Source organism: Choloepus didactylus, chromosome 5, assembly GCF_015220235.1.
Source record: "Choloepus didactylus isolate mChoDid1 chromosome 5, mChoDid1.pri, whole genome shotgun sequence".
Classification (NCBI taxonomy): domain Eukaryota; kingdom Metazoa; phylum Chordata; class Mammalia; order Pilosa; family Megalonychidae; genus Choloepus; species Choloepus didactylus.
In genome coordinates this window covers 108,259,003-108,277,692 of record NC_051311.1, presented here as the reverse complement: position 1 = coordinate 108,277,692, position 18,690 = coordinate 108,259,003, and the positions used below count along the sequence as shown (strand labels likewise).

At 39.5% G+C, this 18,690-nt stretch overlaps 1 protein-coding gene and 1 pseudogene across 1 annotated transcript; one reads left to right on the top strand and one right to left on the bottom strand.

The window, feature by feature from the left end:
• Positions 1-456: 456 nt before the first annotated feature.
• Positions 457-861, top strand: LOC119535406 (annotated as a pseudogene).
• A 16,811-nt stretch (positions 862-17,672) lies between these two features.
• Positions 17,673-18,078, bottom strand: LOC119535405 (cytosolic iron-sulfur assembly component 2A-like). Its single transcript, XM_037837777.1, has one exon. It carries the CDS (start codon positions 18,012-18,014, stop codon positions 17,673-17,675), a length of 342 nt encoding a protein of 113 aa, XP_037693705.1. The 5' UTR covers positions 18,015-18,078.
• Positions 18,079-18,690: the final 612 nt, after the last annotated feature.

Sequence of the window (18,690 nt, the reverse complement as noted above, 5' to 3'; positions counted from 1 at the left end):
GCCAGTAAAATGTTGAACAGAAGTGGTGACAGTGCATGTACTTGTCTTATTCTTGACCTCAGGAGGAAAGCATTTAATATTTCTCTATTAAGTATAATGCTAGTAGTAAGATTTTTAGGTTTAGTCTAGCAGATTAAGAAAGCATGCTTTTATTCCTAGCTTGTTCTGTATTTAGCTTCTAATTATCTTAACATATTGTTATCATTTAGTTACAAGTTGTAGAATTTCTGATATAGTATCAAATTTTATCACACAACAAAAGCCAGAATGGCTGCCCCAAGGAAGGCCGCTCTGCACAGCTAACGAGGGTTGGGGAGCAATCTTCTGCGGGAAAGGGAGAGGAGAACCCCAGGAAGAGCCGCCACCACGACAGCTGCTGATGGAGCCACACAGGATCCACCAACCTTGCCATAAATTTTGAGCTGTATTTGGAAAAATACTGGCCAGAAGGAAAAAATGATAAAATTTTTCCTCATGGTGAATAAACAGGGACAGACCCTTGTTTATGGAGATTAATAAGCAGATACTTCTGCAAACAGAAGTCATAAAGAGCTGTCTCTCTCCATCCAGTGAACACGCTCTTTCGTTTTCATGTAAGGATATCAAGCTGATATATCCAGCGTTCAGCTCTCTTCATTGTGGTTGGAGTTCATGACACTGAGAATGAGATGGCTACTTACAAATTCATCCACAGTTTTAGATGAGTACTTCAGCAGAGTGAGCAAATGAGATATAATGTTTAATTTAGATAAAGTATACATCGTTTTGGATGAGTTGGTGTTAAATGGCTGCATTGTGGAAACTAACCAGGCAAGAATTCTTGCCCTTCTACAAATTTTTGATAAGATGTCAGAAAGGTGAATAACGGAAGGCTGGGCCAGACAACATTGATTCATAGGAAAAGCAAATGCTGTGAATTACCTCTCAACATCTGTAGCCCAGAAGAATCTGGAAGACCACACATTGCAAAACAGGGTATCTTTCCAAAGACATTATAAATAGGCATTTTCCACATTCCCTAAATAGAAAACAAGACTATTTAAAAATATGATGTATAAGGGAAAAAAATTATCTAAACTGAGAGACTTAAGTTTTGTTTTCTATCTGTAGGCATTTTTTTTTTTTTTACCACTTTAAAATTTGGGAAAAAGGGGTTTTGGTCTATGGCATCTTTCAACTATTAAAAAATTATTTTATTGTGGTAGCATGTACATAACATAAAATTTGCCATTTTAGCCTTTTTCTAAGTATACAATTCAGTTGCATTGCTTTTACAGTGTTGTGCTACCATCATCACCTTTCATTACTAAAACTTTTTCTTCACCCCAAACAGAAATTTTTTAATGCAACTTTATTGAGATATGCTCACATACCAGATAATCATACAAAATGTATGTTCTGATTTACTAATGCTGTCATTATGCAAAATACCAGAAATGGATTGGCTTTTCTAAAGGGGTTTTATTTGGTTAAAAATTTACAGTCCTATAGCCATAAAAGTGTCCAAACTAAGGCATAAACACAAGTATACCTTCACTGGAGAAAGGCCGTTGGCAGCGGGAAAACATCTGTTAACTCGGAAAGCACATGGCTGGCGTCTGCCTGCTCCCAGGTTGGGTTTCAAAATGGCATCTTTTAAAATGTCTCTAGGCTCAGCTCCTCGGGGCAAACTCTGAGCTAGTATTTCCAACGTGACAGCAAAAGTCTGCTTTCAACGGCCGTCTTCAAAATGTCTCTCTAAGCTGCAGCACTGAGCTCTTTCCATCTGAACTCGTACAGGGTTCCAGTAAACTAATCAAGAGCCACACTGAATGGGCAGGACCACATCTCCATGGAAATAATCTAATCAAAGGTATTACCCACAGTTGGGTGGGTCACATCTCCATGGAAACAACCTAATCCAAAAATTTCAACCTAATCAACACTAATATGTCTGCCCCTATAAGACTGCATTAAAAAATATGCATTTTGGGGGACATAATACATCCAAACTAGCACAGTGTACAATCAATAGTTCACAGTACCATCATATAGTTGTGCATTCATCACTACAATCAATTTTTGAGCATTTTCATTACTCCAAAAAATAATAATAATAAAAATAATAAAAATTAAAGTAAAAAAAAACACCCAGAAACATCTCATATCCCTGTAAACAACCCCTTCAGTTATTTTTTGCCTTTGTTACTCATCTGTCCATACACTGGATAAAGGAGTGTCAGCTGCAAGATTTTCACAATTACATAGTTACACTATAAAAGCTACATAGTTATACAAACATCTTCAAGAATAAAGGCTACTGGATTATAGTTTCAGGTATTTCCTTCTAGCTATTCTAATACACTAAAAACTAAAAAGGGATATCTATATAGTGCATAAGAATAACCTCCAGAATGACCTCTCAACTCTATTGGAAATCTCTCAGCCACTGAAATTTTATTTTGTTTCATTTCTTTTCCCCACTTTTGGTTGAAGAAGGCTTTCTCAATCCCATGAGGCCAGGGCCAGGCTCATCCCTCGGAGTTATGTCCCTCGTTGCCAGGGAGATTTAAACCCCTGGGAGTCATGTCCCACATATTGGGGAGAGCAGTGGGTTTACCAGCAGAGTTGACTTAGAAAAAAAGGGCACATCTGAGCAACAAAAGAGGTTCTCTGGGGGTGACCCTTATGCGTAATTATAAGTAGGCTTAGCTTGTCCTTTGCAGGAATGTTTCATGAGGGCAAGCCCCAAGATCAAGGGCTTTGCCTATTAAATAGGTAGTCCTCAGTTTTTGTGAGAATATCAGGAATTCCCCAGGTGGGGAAGCCCAGACAGAAACTCTAAGCCATTAAATAATAATACCTCATTCCCCTTAACCCCAGTTCCTGGTAACCACTAACACACATTTTGCTGTATGAAGTTGCTTATTCTAGATATTTCATATAGGTGGAATCATATAGTGTTTGTCCTTGTCTGACTTACTTCACTCAGCATGGTGTTTTCAAGGTTCCTCCATGTTGCGGTATGTTAAGGGCTTCTTTCCTTTTTATAGTTGTTGGATATACTGTATCTTATTGGTATCTATTCAGTCATTGATGGACAGTTGTGTTGTTTCCACTTTTGTCTATTGTGAACAATGCTGCTATAAACATTGGTATACAAGCAAAAACAAATTAATCACACAACAAATGCTGAGCACCTTCTATGTGGTAGATACTGTTTTAGGTATTGGATCAAAAACAAAAAACAAAAAAAATTACGACATAGTCCCTTCCCTGAATCACCTTACAGTCCAGACAGACATGTAAGGAAACACTGTATTAACTTGATGACAGAGTTCTGTACAAAATGCTATGGACTGATTGAGAAGAAAAAAAGTGACTTCAGTAGAGAGGACTCAAGAAAGGATTCAGAAAAAGTCATGTTTGAGCTGAAATTAACAAGCAGACAAGTGAACAAAGGACATTCTGGGTAGAAGACACGACTTGGAGACATGAAAGGACATGGATTATGAGGTGAAAATATTAACCTAAAGAACACTGAGGAAAGACGAGGCCAGAAGGGCAGGTCACTGTAGACCATACAGAACCTTATGAACTTTGCTAAGGGGTTTAGACTGTGATGTTGTGAACCAAGGGGAGCCATCCAACTATTTTAAGCAGAGGAGTGACATGATTAAATCTATATTTTAGAAAGAACATGCCACTGACAGTGTGGATGAAGATAGATGATAAAAGAGATTAGGGCGGGAACTAGTTAGGAATCTAGTGATAAGGATCTGAAACAAGGGAAGTATTCTCAATAAGATAGGATGGAATATAGTGAGCACTGGTAAGTAAAAACAAATGAACACGTTGTCTAATTGGATGTAGAGAGTGAGGAAAAAGAGGAATCAAGGTTTCCTTTGTAATCTTTGTAATCTTAATAAAGCTATGGGGAATGAGAAAGAGTGAAGATGTTGGGTTCGGGTCTGGACATGCTGAGGCTGAGAAAGGCCACCCAAATGGGATGTCTATAAGGCAGCTAAAAATTTTAGCCTCACACTCCTGGTTGTTATTTAAGAGCAGTCCTAGTGAAGCCTCTGATCCAGAAGATGGATATTAAAATAAATCTAGGATTGGTGCTAACAATCTGAGGGATTTATAGCAAATTGTAGCTCTGGAGAGGCTGTCAGCCTTCATGCTTTTCCCATGTAGGAGTCAGGGTCTTTAGCCCATATGTGGTATGGCATCTGAGACTGCCAAGGGCCCTGTAAATCACTCTTTTCTGGGCTTAGCCATGAATTATTTTGAGTCCCAGCTGTCCTGACCTGTGCCTGACTTTAACCAAATATGGAAAAGTCCCCTTGAGGTCTGCTTTTGTCATCAATACAACCAAGTAAAAACCCAAGTACAATTCTAGAAGTCTTAGAAGAGTTATGTGGTTGTTTTCTATAGGCATGTTTGAATGAATGGTTTGGGATTTACACAGTGCACCAAACAGCAAAAATATTACAATTTCTTTTCACCCATTCATCACACAAAAGCCACTATATCAACTGCCTAAAACTCTCTTTCCTTGCTCCCTCACACTCTCTTGACACCCCCATTTCCACCCCTACAGTCTTTTCCCCATTGTTCACAGGATCCAGTCTAAACTCCTTAGCAAGTTCATAAGGTTCTGTATTGTCTACCATGACCTGCCCCTCTGGCCTCATGTCCCATCATATTTCTTCATAATCATGTTCTTTCACGTCTCTACTCTGAGCTCTATTTATACAGTGATGCCTTTTATTTTTTAATAAACATCATGGCTGTGAATCATTACTAATCCCCAAATCTCTCACTCAAGAGAATAAAGTGTGCTCTGTGTGTGTGTGTGTGTGTGTGTGTGTGTGCAGTTGAGTATAATAACTGAATACAGATTAGAAAATCAGACAAAAGTAGCAGAAGAATAGGAATTTTCCCAGGAATGGGAATATTATGTGGAAATGAGAAAATGTGGCAAAGGCTTGGAATTACAGGAGAAGAAAGGCTGCTGGGAGTGGGCAGTGAAGGGGTGTGTGTGTGTGGTCATATCAAATGGCGTAGCTGTGATGTTAGGCTTTCTTAGACAGAAGGGTTCACAAAGAACCACAAGGAGGAACTTTCAAGAATGATATAACCCTGGACTGACAGAGCCCTATCTTTTTCTCTCTCATAATGTGTTGTGGGAGGAAATAAGGGTATTCTGTCTTGCTTTACGAGTGTTCTCAGTCACAGCCAACTCGTGGTGATTGCATTAGTCAGGATTCTCCAGAGAAACAGAATGAGGGAGATTGGTAGGGTAGCCAGAGAGCCCCCTACAGGGTGATTGGGAAATTGTGACCCTTCCTTCACCAAGCACTTCTTACCTATCTAGTCTTCCCCAGATGAAAAATAAACACCAGAATTTAAAGAAGATACGCACAGTCCTTTTAGTAAAGGTCAAGCTCCCACTGTGCAATACCATATGAGAACTCCAGATTTTCTGGTTCCCCTCTACCGCAAAAGGGTGTTGTGTAGACCTCTGGAAGGTACAGGTACCCCATATGGACTATCCTTTTCCAACCCTCTTTCATTCTCCTTAATTTCCTCTCCTTCTCCTCAGAGCTCCTTTCTAGAACCCAGTCCCGTGTCCCACACCCATCCTTCAGGAATCTCCATTGTTCCCCAATGGAGGAAGTTTCCTCCCCTATACTCTTTCTAGTGGCATGAACTCAAGCTCTTCAGGCCTTCCAAATGGGAAGAAGTGAGCTCTGAATCAATGAGTTGAAGAGATAGAAGCTGCCTTGATTCAATTTGCCCACCAACAAAAGTTGCGGTCAGTTTCCTCTGGCCCTAAAAAGAAAGCGCATCTATCAAAGCAAGCATTCATTTTCACTCATGCCCTCCCTGAAACCTAAAGACCTAATAGTGTTGTCTCTTATGAAGAAAGAATATTTCTCAGGAAACCATAATCTTCACATCATTAAGTTAAGGAGCATTTGACCCTTTCCATTATGATATTTAGCATTAATATCTCCATCTGCAACAGGTAGCTCTAACTCCAATTAGATTCTTGCCTAAAATGGAATAGACCAGCATGTGTGTGTTGGGCCTCAGTCCAGTTTCAACAATAGCTGCCATTTACTGATATGTCATGCACTTTGCAAACTTAATCCTACGTAATCCTCACAATGACCCAGCAAGGTTCATATTATTAAACATTTCATGGATGAAGACACTGAGGCTCAGAGAGTTGGTGATACCATACAGATGGTGAATGATGGAGCTAGCATTTGAGCCCAGGTCTGTTTCCAAAACTCATCATTTTTCTCACTGTTTTTTGCCACTTCTTAGCATGAGGCAGGCAGAGACGGAATCAAAGGAAACAATAGGATTCTGGACATTGAAACCTGATGCCCATGTGCTTAATAGGGAGAGCTAAAGCAGAATATTCTTCCTTTCTTTCCTTCCTTCCTTCCCTCCTTCCTTCCTACCTTCTTTCTTCCCTCTCTTCCTCTCTTTCTCTGTTTCCTTCTTTCTTGAAACCTCTGTAATAATCACAGTAGGATCAGAAATCATGGAGTGCAAAACTGCCTCAAACCAACGTCTGTGTAAAAAGCTATGAAAATATTCTATTGTTTTATGATCCCATTTAGAGTGAATATTATATTTATAGCTTTTGCCCTGAATGCACATTAAGGTAATATTGAACTTTTGGTAAAAATTATACATACATCTGTGCTGACAGCTTGTTTCCTGCACACAAATCTTTACTACTTTCAGCTTTCAATATTTTCTCCAATGAAGTAGGTTAGGACATTAAAAGGTCCAGGAAGAAATATAAAACAGATGGGATTAGATATTTTTGAGGGGAAGTGGCAGCCATGTTGAATTTAATGGAAACCTAGGAAGAGGGGGGCCTGAGAGGAAAACCCTCGAAGCACACACAGGGAGAAAGGACCCTGGCTTGGGGTGGAATCTCAAGAGTGCACATCTGGCTTACTGTTGTAGGTTGTTCTTTAAGTTGCATGTTTTTTGAGATAGAGTAAGAGATTGGTCATTGGCCCTTCCTATGACATGGGGCAAATATATTTGGCCATTAAACTGCACTGACCTTTTGTGAATTTAGTGTTTATTGCTTTCACTTATCATCCTGCGCAGGTGAAGAGTTGGGGCTCTGACCTAGGATGGGCCCCCCCTCCCCCTCCCCAATCTGCTGTAGGCACTGGCTGTGGCTGTGGTCTGGGAGCAAAGGGGAAGTAAATTTGGAGGCTGGACTGGATTGATCTCAGAAAGTAGAGACCTCTAAAGTTTGTAAGTTTCTGGTTCAAGAGGCTGAGCCTGGAAACAATGCTTGATAGAAGAGGGCCCCGTTCCTATGGTGTTTGCTGATAGCCAAGAAAAGTGGTGCAGGGGTTCTGAGTCTGCAATTAGAGGATGATATCAGCAGTAGTATGCACCCTTAGTCAACCAGCCAATGAGCCCCTTCCTTTCCTGTTTATTCAATCCTGCCTCTCTACTGGATCATTCCCATAGATATTTAAACATCCTTCATTTTCTCCTGTTTAATAATAGGAAAAGAAGCCTTATTTAATGTTGCTTTTCCTTTTAGCTGTCAGCTCTTCCTTTTTGCTTCACAATAAAATTTGTCAAAACTCTCTATGTTCACTTTCTGTATTTTCCTCGTATTCCACTAACTCCTCTAATAACCCATTTCATTTTGGCCTTTGTTCCTTTATTCTAACAAAATGGTTCTTGCCAGAGTTACCTGTGACTATCATGTTACTAAATCCAGCTGACAATTTCCAGTTCTTGTCTTATTTGATATTCAGGAGCATTAACCCCTACCATTCATTGCTCCCTCCATCCTGAAACACTCTCTTCCCTTGCCTTCCCTTACCCTACAGCTCTACTCTGCTTTTTGTTCCTCCCACCTCTCTGTATGTTCTCATTTAGTTCCTTTGCCAATTCCCCTCTTCCAGCCACTAAATGTGAGGGTTTATTAGAGCTCAGTTCCAGGCCCTCTTCTTTTCTCACTTTATACTCTCTTCATAGGCCCTCCCACCCAGGCCCATGACCTGAATTTCCAGTGCTGTTGATAGGCCTCTCCTCTGAGTTCTAGACCTAACTCTAACTGCTTATGCAACATCTTCTCTTTGGTGTAAGGACCTCAAACTCAACATGCTGAACCCTGAATTCATTCCTTTCCTCCATCTCTGTTTTTCTCCGGTGTCAGCTCTCAGAGAACCATATAACCATTCTCCCTGTTGCTAAATAATATATGGAAGTCATTCGTGACCCTCCTTTCTCCCTCACACCACATACTTAATTCATTAACAAGTAGTATAGATTTGTGCCTCATAAATATGTCCCCAATCCTTTCATTTCCATTCTCTTCCATCTCCACAGCCAACTTCCTGATCCAAACCACCATGATTTCTCACCATAGCATCCTAACTTTGCTTTTTCTAATCCCCTCAGCCAGGCTGCTCTCCTTAATGCAGGCTGTGTGTCTTTCAAAAAGCAAATCTGATCACATTCCTTCTCTCCCACCTCTGTGCATAGTTAAAGCAATTCAAAATCCCTTCCTTTGATTTAAAGAGCAATATCTTTAGCACACTCTGTAAATCTCTGCATGATCTGGCCCCTGCCAGTCTCACCCCTCTTCTAGCTCCATTTTTCCTCCTCTGCTTTATTGTTCAGCATATTGGGCATTCTTTCCATTTCTTGATTCCCCCACACTCAATCTTCCTCAAGGCCTTAGCTCATGCTTTCCCCTTGACCTGTAACATTCTCTAATCATCCTTCGCCAATATACAGGAGACCCTTACAGAAAACCAGTATATCTTTGCAAAGCATACGTTGAAGAACTGAGATGCTGCCCCCAATATGGGCTAAGCCTGCTATACTGAGTGAGCCTCAAGTTGAAAAACATCCCCAGGCCATTTCCCTTTCTCAGGTAAGTTACCAAATGAAACTTTAAAAAAAAAGAAAGAAAGAAAGAAAAGCACAATGCACAACAGCAAAACGTCTCAGGAATTTTATTAATTTTTCCATGTTTAATGGATATTTCATATTAACTAATATTTAAATTGGGTCACTCTAACTGGATACCTAGGAAGTTTCAGACAAGAACTAGTTGCTCAGAGGCATGAAACGATTCTATAATGGCAACATTTGCAGTAACGGTTATTGTTATTGCTTTTCCTTAGTACAACCTTTAAAATGATACTGAACCAAAGCAGGTAAAACAAAACCTTCAGCCTTTGGCCCTCTTGATACCAGGCATGTTAAAATAATAGGTCTTGGTCCAAAAAAAGGCTTGAAGCAGGCAAGGAGAGCAAGTTAATGAGATCCTGTAATGTGATCCCCAGCAGACACGGGCAGCTGTTCTCAGAGTCCTAATGAACCCTACACCTTCCCAGATCGCTGACTGTCAGAACCCATCCCTAGTGGGCGCAGGCAAGTCCCAACATCGTGGAAATGACTTTGCTGGTGTAAATAACAGGGATCTGTTATCAGGAGATCACCTGTCTGTAAAACACCTATTTATCTTCATTATGCTGCCTTTCGGGGGTGGGAGGAGGGCATGAGTATTGGTGTGTGATGTGATGGAGCTAGGAAAGGAGAAGGGCATCTCTGCCCTAAAGTAAAACCTGCTTTAACTCGGTGGGTTTGCTTGACAGCCGGTTGAAATCTATATTGCTGAACAACCAGGGTTGAGCTCTCAGTAGTGCTAGAAGCAAATATCTTGCAAAATACGGCAAGAGGGCGTTCATACCTGAAATTATGACATCATGGTTTGTGCAACAGGGTAAGATGGAAGTTTACATCTGGGAATTTCAATTTGGTAATTTTCATTCACTTATTCAATTATTTATTCATCCATTCACCAAATATTTGAATGATTACTGTATGTCAGGTACTGTGCCAGGTATGGGCTATATTGTGCTGAACAAAATCAACACAGCACCTGCCCTGATGGAGATTTGAGTTTAGTGAGGCAGACAGACAATACAATAGGCAATCAAATAAACATGTGATTATAAATCGCAATAAATGCTGTCAAGTGGAAGAATGAGGTACCATGAGAAAGAATAACAGGAAGAACCTGCTTCAGAGAGATAGAAGGTTTTTAAACTGATATATGAAGTGCAAAATGTAGTCAGCCACATGAAGTAGGGGATGGGGTGGAGTAAACACACTGTACTGGTGAATTTCACTTCTTATCTTGATTTTAACATGAAATTTACATATGAAATGCAATTCTATCATGGAATACTCCTTTAATCAAAATCAAACAACCCCAAAATATACAAAGTAAAGTGACTGCTTCTTGACTGTCTCCCTACAACAATCCCAATAACTGGAAGGAAGTGTGGTTAAAAGGTTGGAGTGTTTAAGTAATTCTTACCTGACTGTATACCATCTGTAGAAGAATAGAAACTTTAAAGCTCTTCCTTTGGAAAGGATGAGCAAAGTGACTATAAAGTCAAAAGCAGCATGTTATTAATGTCAGAACATCTTTGCAATATCTCAGAATGTTTTCGATTGCATGATAATTTGCATCTGTGGATACTCAGGGGCCCTAAAGTTCTGTACAATCTGCATTCTGATAATCACATTCCCAGATCTTTTAAAAACTTACTTGAAATAAAGTTTATAACTGCTATCATTTTGACAATCAGTAGGGCTAGTAAAAAATTGTTTTACTGCTTGTTTTGGCAGCTCAAGTCTCAGTTTTGGGTCATTCAAGTTGCCTTTGCTTTAGCTCACATTTGATTGATTTTGCAACAATGGTGAACAGAAATAAAAAAGTCCTGAACACGTGGAGGCGGGGAAAGATGGTGGAGTAATGAGGTGTATGTTTTAGTTACTCCTCCAGGTAAGTAGGTAGAAAGCCAGGAACTGTGTGGACTGGACACCGCAGAGCAATTTGACTTTGGGCATACTTCATACAACACTCATGAAAACGTGGAACTGCTGAGATCAGCAAAATCTGTAAGTTTTTGTGGCCAGGGGACCCATGCCCCTCCCTGCCAAGCTCAGTCCCATGGGAAGAGGGGCGGTCAGCGCTGGGAACAAGGAGGCAGAATTGCAGTTGTGGCTCTTATCGGAAACTCATTCTACTCATCCAAACTCCAATCATAGATAGACTGAGACCAGACACCAGAGAATCTGGGAGCAGCCAGCCCAGCAGAGAGGAGATAGGGAGAGCAAAAACAGCAAGAAAAACCCAAAAATAAAAGCAGAGGCTTTTTGGAGTTCTGGTGAACATAGAAAGGGGAAGGGCAGAGCTCAGGCCCTGAGGCTCATATGCAAATCCAGAAAAAAAAACCATCTCTCTGCCCCCTGGACTTTCCTTAATGGCCTTAATTGCTTTGTCTCTTAGCATTTCAATAACCCATTAAATATACGAGGAGAGCCCTTTTTTTTTTTTTATCTTTTTTTTCTTTTTCTAAAACAATTACTCTAAGAAGCCCAATACAGAAAACCTCAAAGACTTGCAATTTGGGCAGGTCAAGACAAGAGCAGAACTAAGAGAGCTCTGAGACAAAAGGCAATAATCCAGTGGCTGAGAAAATTCACCAAACACCACAACTTCCCAAGAAAAGGGGGGTGTCCTCTCACAGCCATCATCCTGGTGGACAGGGAACACTCCTGCCCGTCACCAGCCCCACAGCCCAGAGCTGCCCCAGACAACCCAGTGTGATGGAAGTCCTTCAAAATAACATGCACACACCACAAAATCAGGCATGGACATTAGCTTTCCCTGAACCCTCAGCTGGTTGTCCCAAAGTTGGGAAGGTGGAGCAGTGTGAATTAACATGCCCCATTCAGCCATATTTTCAGCAGTCTGGGAGCCTCCCTACACAGCCCAGCATCCCAGAACCGCCCTGGGGGGACGGCACTCACATGTGACATAGCACAGTCATCCCTCAACAGAGGACCAGCGGGTGCACGGCCTGGAAGAGGGACCCACTCGCAAGTCTCAGGGACCATACGCCAATACCAAGGACTTGTGGGTCAGTGGTAGAGACAAACTGTGGCAGGACTGAACTGAAGGATTGAACTATTGCAGCAGCATTAAAACTCCAGTAACACCAAGGAGATTTGATTGTTAGAGCTGCCCCCCTTCCCTGACTGCCCAGACACATGCCCCATATACAGGGTGGGCAACACCAACTACACACACAAGCTTGGTACACCAATTGGACCCCACAAGACTCTCTGCCCCACTCACCACAAAGACAAAGCAGGAGAGAACTGGCTTGAGGGGAACAGCTGGCTCATGGACACCACCTGCTGGTTAGTTAGAGAAAGTGTACTCCACAAAGCTGTAGATCTGACAAATTAGAGTTAAGGATTTCAATCAGTCTACAAATCCTAAAAGAACCCTATCAAGTTAAGCAAATGCCAAGAGGCCAACAACAACAGAAAATTTTAAAGCATATGAAAAAACCAGACGATATGGATAACCCAAGCCCAAGCACCCAAATCAAAAGATCAGAGGAGACACAGTACCTGGAGCAATTAATCAAAGAACTGAAGACGAACGACGAGACCATGGCACAAGATATAAAGGACATGAAGAACAGCATGGCACAGGATATAAAAGACATCAAGAAAACCCTAGAAGAGCATAAAGAAGACATTGCAAGAGTAAATAAAAAATAGATGATCTTATGGAAATTAAAGAAACTGTTAACCAAATTAAAAAGATTCTGGATACTCATAGTACAAGACTAGAGGTAGCTGAACAATGAATCAATGACCTGGAAGATAACAGAATGGAAAATGAAAGAATAAAAGAAAGAATGGGGAAAAAAATTAAAAAAATCAAAATGGACCTCAGGGAGATGATAGATAATATAAAATGTCCAAATATAAGACTCATTGGTGTTCCAGAATTGGAAGAGAAGGGTAAAGGTCTAGGAAGAGTATTCAAAGAAATTGTTGGGAAAAACTTCCCAAATCTTCTAAACATCATAAGTACACAAATTATAAATGCCCAGCAAAATCCAAATAGCGTAAATCCAAATAAGCCCACTCTGAGACATATTCTGATCACACTGTCAAATACAGAAGAGAAGGAGCAAGTTCTGAGAGCAGCAAGAGGAAAGCAATTCACCACATACAAAGGAAACAACATAAGACTAAGTAGTGACTACTCAACAGCCACCATGGAGGCGAGAAGGCAGTGGCATGACATATTTAAAATTCTGAGTGAGAAAAATTTCCAATCAAGAATACTTTATCCAGTAAAGCTCTCCTTCAAATTTGAGGGAGAGCTTAAATTTTTCACAGACAAACATATGCTGAGAGAATTTGCTAACAAGAGTCCTGCCCTACCAGCGATACTAAAGGAGCCCTACCAAAAGAGAAACAAAGAAAGGAGAGAGAGACGTGGAGAAAGGTTCAGTACTAAAGAGATTCAATATGGGTACATTAAAGGATATTAATAGAGAGAGGAAAAAATATATATATAACAAACATAAACCAAAGGATAAGATGGCTGATTAAAGAAATACCTTCACGGTTATAACGTTGAATGTAAATGGATTAAACTCCCCAATTAAAAGATAAAGATTGGCAGAATGGATCAAAAAAAAATGAACCATCAATATGTTGCATACAAGAGACTCATCTTAGAGACACAGACACAAAGAAATTGAAAGTGAAAGGATGGAAAAAAGTATTTCATGCAAGCTACAGCCAGAAGAAAGCAGGTGTAGCAATATTAATCCCAGATAAAATAGACTTTAAATGCAAGGATGTTATGAGAGACAAAGAAGGCCCTACATACTAATAAAAGGGGCAATTAAACAAGAAGGAATAACAATCATAAATGTTTATGCACCCAATCAAGGTGCCACAAAATACATGAGAGAAACACTGGCAAAACTAAAGGAAACAATTGATGTTTCCACAATAATTGTGGGGGACTTCAACACATCACTCTCTCCTATAGATAGATCAACCAGACAGAAGATGAATAAGGAAATTGAAAACCTAAACAATCTGATAAATGAATTGGATTTAACAGACATATATAGAACATTACATCCCAAATCACCAGGATACACTTTATTCTCTGGTGCTCACGGAACTTTCTCCAGAATAGATCATATGCTGGGACATAAAATGAGCCTCAATAAATTTTAAAAGACTGAAATTATTCAAAGCACATTCTCTGACCACAATGGAATACAATTAGAGACTTAGAAAATTCACAAATACCTGGAGGTTAAACAACACGCTCCTAAACAATCAGTGGGTTAAAGAAGAAGTAGCAAGAGAAATTGCTAAATATATAGAGATGAATGAAAATGAGAACACAACATACCAAAACTTATGGGATGCAGCAAAAGCAGTACTGAGGGGGAAATTTATATCGCTAAATGCGTATATTAAAAAGGAAGAAAGAGCCAAAATCAAAGAACTAATGGATCAACTGAAGAAGCTAGAAAATGAACAGCAAACCAGTCCTAAACCAAGTAGAAGAAAAGAAATAACAAGGATTAAAGCAGAAATAAATGACATAGAGAACAAAAAAATAATAGAGAGAATAAGTATCACCAAAAGTTGGTTCTTTGAGAAGATCAACAAGATTGACAAGCCCCTAGCTAGACTGACAAAATCAAAAAGAGAGAAGACCCATATAAACAAAAAAATGAATGAGAAAGTTGGCATTACTGCAGATCCCGAAGAAATTTAAAAAATTATGAGAGGATACTATGAACAACTGCATGCCAACAAACTGGATAATGTAGAGGAAATGGACAATTTCCTGGAAACATGTGAACAACCTAGACTGACCAGAGAAGAAACAGAAGACCTCAACCAACCAATCACAAGCAAAGAGATCCAATCAGTCATCAAAAATCTTCCCACAAATAAATGCCCAGGGCCAGATGGCTTCACAGGGGAATTCTACCAAACTTTCCAAAATGAACTGGCACCAATCTTACTTAAACTCTTTCAAAACATCAAAGAAAATGGAACACTACCTAACTCATTTTATGAAGCTAACATCAATCTAATACCAAAACCAGGCAAAGATGCTACAAAAAAGGAAAACTACCTGCCAGTCTCCCTAATGAATATACATGGAAAAATCCTCAACAAAATACTTGCAAATTGAATCCAAAGACACATTAAAAAAACATACACCATGACCAAGTGGGGTTCATTCCAGGCATGCAAGGATGGTACAATATAAGAAAATCAATCAATGTATTACAACACATTAACAAATCAAAAGGGAAAAATCAAATGATCTTCTCAATAGATGCTGAAAAAGCATTTGACAAAATCCAACATCCCTTTTTGATAAAAACACTTCAAAAGGTAGGAATTGAAGGAAACTTCCTCAATATGATAAAGGGCATATATGAAAAAAACACAGCCACCATAGTACTCAATGGTGAGAGACTGAAGCCTTCCCTCTAAGATCAGGAACAAGACAAGGATGCCCGCTGTCACCACTGTTATTCAACATTGTGCTGGAAGTGCTAGCTGGGGCCATCTGGCAAGACAAAGAAATAAAAGGCATCCAAATTGGAAAGGTAGAAGTAAAACTGTCATTGTTTGCAGATGATATGATCTTTTTTTTTTTTTTTTTTTTTTTTTTTTTTTTTAAATTTGTATTTTGAAATAATTTCAAACTTACAGGACAATTGCAAAATTAATACAAACCCCAAACAAAGAATTCCAGCATATCACTCCCCCAGCCCAATTCTCAGATCCACCAATTTTAACATTTTGCCACCTTTGCCCCCCCTTCCTTCTCCTCCCCCATCCCTTCCTCCCTCCCTACTTATTCTCCTCTGAACATTTGAAAGTAGGTTGCACAAATCATACTCCTTGAACACATAATACTTCCATGTACATTTCCTATGAACAAGAATAAACACTTATATAATCACCTTAAGTGTAGTTATCAAGTTCAAGAAATTAATTGTTCATATAAAGCTCACATTCTATATTCTAATTTCTTATGTCCCAATAATGTCCTGAGGATTTTCTCCTCTATTCTTAGATCCCATCCAGTATCATGTATTGCATTTAATTGTCATTATCTCTTTAGTTTTTCTTCCTTTCTTTCTTTTTTAAAATTGCAGAAACATTTATACAACATAAATCTTCCCTTTCCCACTCATCCCAGGCATATTATTTTGCAGGATTAATTACATTCACAATGTTGCAGTACCCTCTCACCACCATCCATTACTATAACTTTCCCTTCATCTCAAACAGAAACCCTATACTCATTTCATGTTAACTCCCTTTGCCTTTGCCTGCCTCCCCTGGTAACGTGTACTCTACTTTATGTCTCTATGAGGAGTTTGCAGTCTCTCTTATTTTCTTTGTGGTTACCGTGGGGCTTAAGTTTAATATCCTAAATCTGTAACAGTCTCAACTGCTTGGACACCAACTTAAATTATGTTCTTACGTTGCTGCCCCCCTATCTTTATGTAGTTCTTGTCACACATTACATATTTATGCATTATTAGTCCAACCACTGATTTATCACTACATTTTATACATTTGCCTTTTAGCTCCTGTAGGAAGTACAAAGAGGAGTTACAAATCAAAAATACAATAGTGGTGGTATTTATATTTACCAATATCATCTTCACCAGAGATCTTTATTTTTTATTTCTTCATGTGGTTTCAGTCCATTGTCGAGTGTCTTTTCCTTTCAACCCACAGAACTCCCTTTAGCATTTCTTGTAGGGCCAGTCTAATGGTGACAAAGTCCCTCAGCTTTTGTTTATCTCGAAATGTCTTAATCCCTCCCTCATTTTTGAAAGACAGTTTGCTGGATACAGAATTCTCGTTTGGCAATTTTTTGCTTTCAGCACTCTAAATATGTCTTCCCACTGCCTTCTTCCCACCATGGTTTCCAACAAGAAATCAACATGTAATCTTATTTGGGCTCCTGGGTATGTGACACGTTGCTTCTTGCTTGTAAATTTCAGAATTCTCTGTTAATTTTGGCATTCAACAGTTTGATTAACAACATAACATGGTGTGGGTCTATTTGAGTTTATCCTCTTGGGAATTTGTTGAGCATCTTGGATGTGTATATTCAAGTCTGTTATTAATTTGGGGAAGTTACAGCCATTATTTCTTTGAATATTATCGCTGCCCCTTTCTCTCTTTCTTCCCCTTCCTCTTCCCAGGATGCATGTATTGGTAATGTGATGGTATCCCACAGGTTCCTCACGCCCTGTTTACTTTTCTTCATTCTTTCCTCTTTCTGTTCCTCAGACTGAATGATTTCAATAGTCTTATCTTCAATTACAAAGGTTCTTTCTTCTGCCAGTTCCAATCTGCTGTTGAACTCCTCTAGGGAATTTTAAAACTTGTTACTGTGGTCTTCATCTCTGTTTGGTTCCTTTTCATAATTTCCATCTCTCTTTTGATATTTTCTTTGTGTTCATCTATCATTTTCCTGATTTCCTTTAGTTCTTTGTTCATGTTTCCATTTAGCTCTTTTTAGGAGCAGTTTTTAAAGTCTTCGTCTGGTATGTCCAAGATCTGATCCTCCTCACTGATGCTTTCTAATGTTTTAATCTCCTCCTTTGCCTGGGCTGTTGCTTCCTGTTTCTTTGTATATTTTGTAAACTTTTGTTGAAACCTGGACATTTTGATATTTTAGTGTTTTATTGCTGGAATTTAGACTCTGAGGCATCTGTTCCTTAAGTCTGTGTCAAGTTAGTGCTATGACAGAGGATTCCTTGAAGGCCAGGAGCAATAAGAGTTGCCAAAGAGCAATGAGGTACTGTTGGCGTGAACCTGATAATAACCAGATAGTCCTCTTCATTTATCTCCTGTACTTCTACACAACTTTCCTTTACAACTTCCAGTTCTTCTAAAGTATTGGGCTTCTCTGGGTCTCGGATAGTTCGAATCAAATCATAAACCTCTAGCGCTTTCTCTTCCATGATCCGGGGCCGCCGGGCAACTCCCGGCTCAGAAAGGCCCGAGAGCCACAAGACTCTGTTCAGCATCCGGGAGAGCAGCCCAGACAACCGTTCCATCCTCACGCTCCGCCATCACTGGCGACTGTCCCACTCGAGCTACCGTCTGTCAGCAGCCGGCCACGGGAATTACCAGATGATATGATCTTATATCTGGAAAACCCCGAGAAATCGACGATACAGCTGCTAGAGCTAATAAACAAATTTAGCAAAGTAGCAGGATACAAGATTAATGCACATAAGTTAGTAATGTTTCTATATGCTAGAAATGAACAAACTGAAGAGACACTCAAGAAAAAGATACGATTTTCAATAGCAACTAAAAAAATCAAGTACCTAGGAATATGCTTAACCAAAGATTTAAAAGACCTATACAAAGAAAACTACATGACTCTACTAAAAGAAATAGAAGGGGACCTTAAAAGATGGAAAAATATTCCATGTTCATGGATAGGAAGGCTAAATGTCGTTAAGATGTCAATTCTACCCAAACTCATCTACAGATTCAATGCAATCCCAATCAAAATTCCAACAACCTATTTTACAGACTTGGAAAAGCTAGTAATCAAATTTATTTGGAAAGGGAAGATGCCTCGAATTGCTAAAGACACTTTAAAAAAGAAAAATGAAGTGGGAGGACTTACACTCCCTGACTTTGAAGCTTATTATAAAGCCACAGTTGTCAAAACAGCATGGTAATGTCACAAAGATAGACATATTGATCAATGGAATCGAA

What these genes read in the sequence shown, in the direction of transcription:
- LOC119535405 (XM_037837777.1), bottom strand. Translation starts at nt 18,014, where the DNA reads ATGGAACGGTTGTCTGGGCTGCTCTCCCGGATGCTGAACAGAGTCTTG.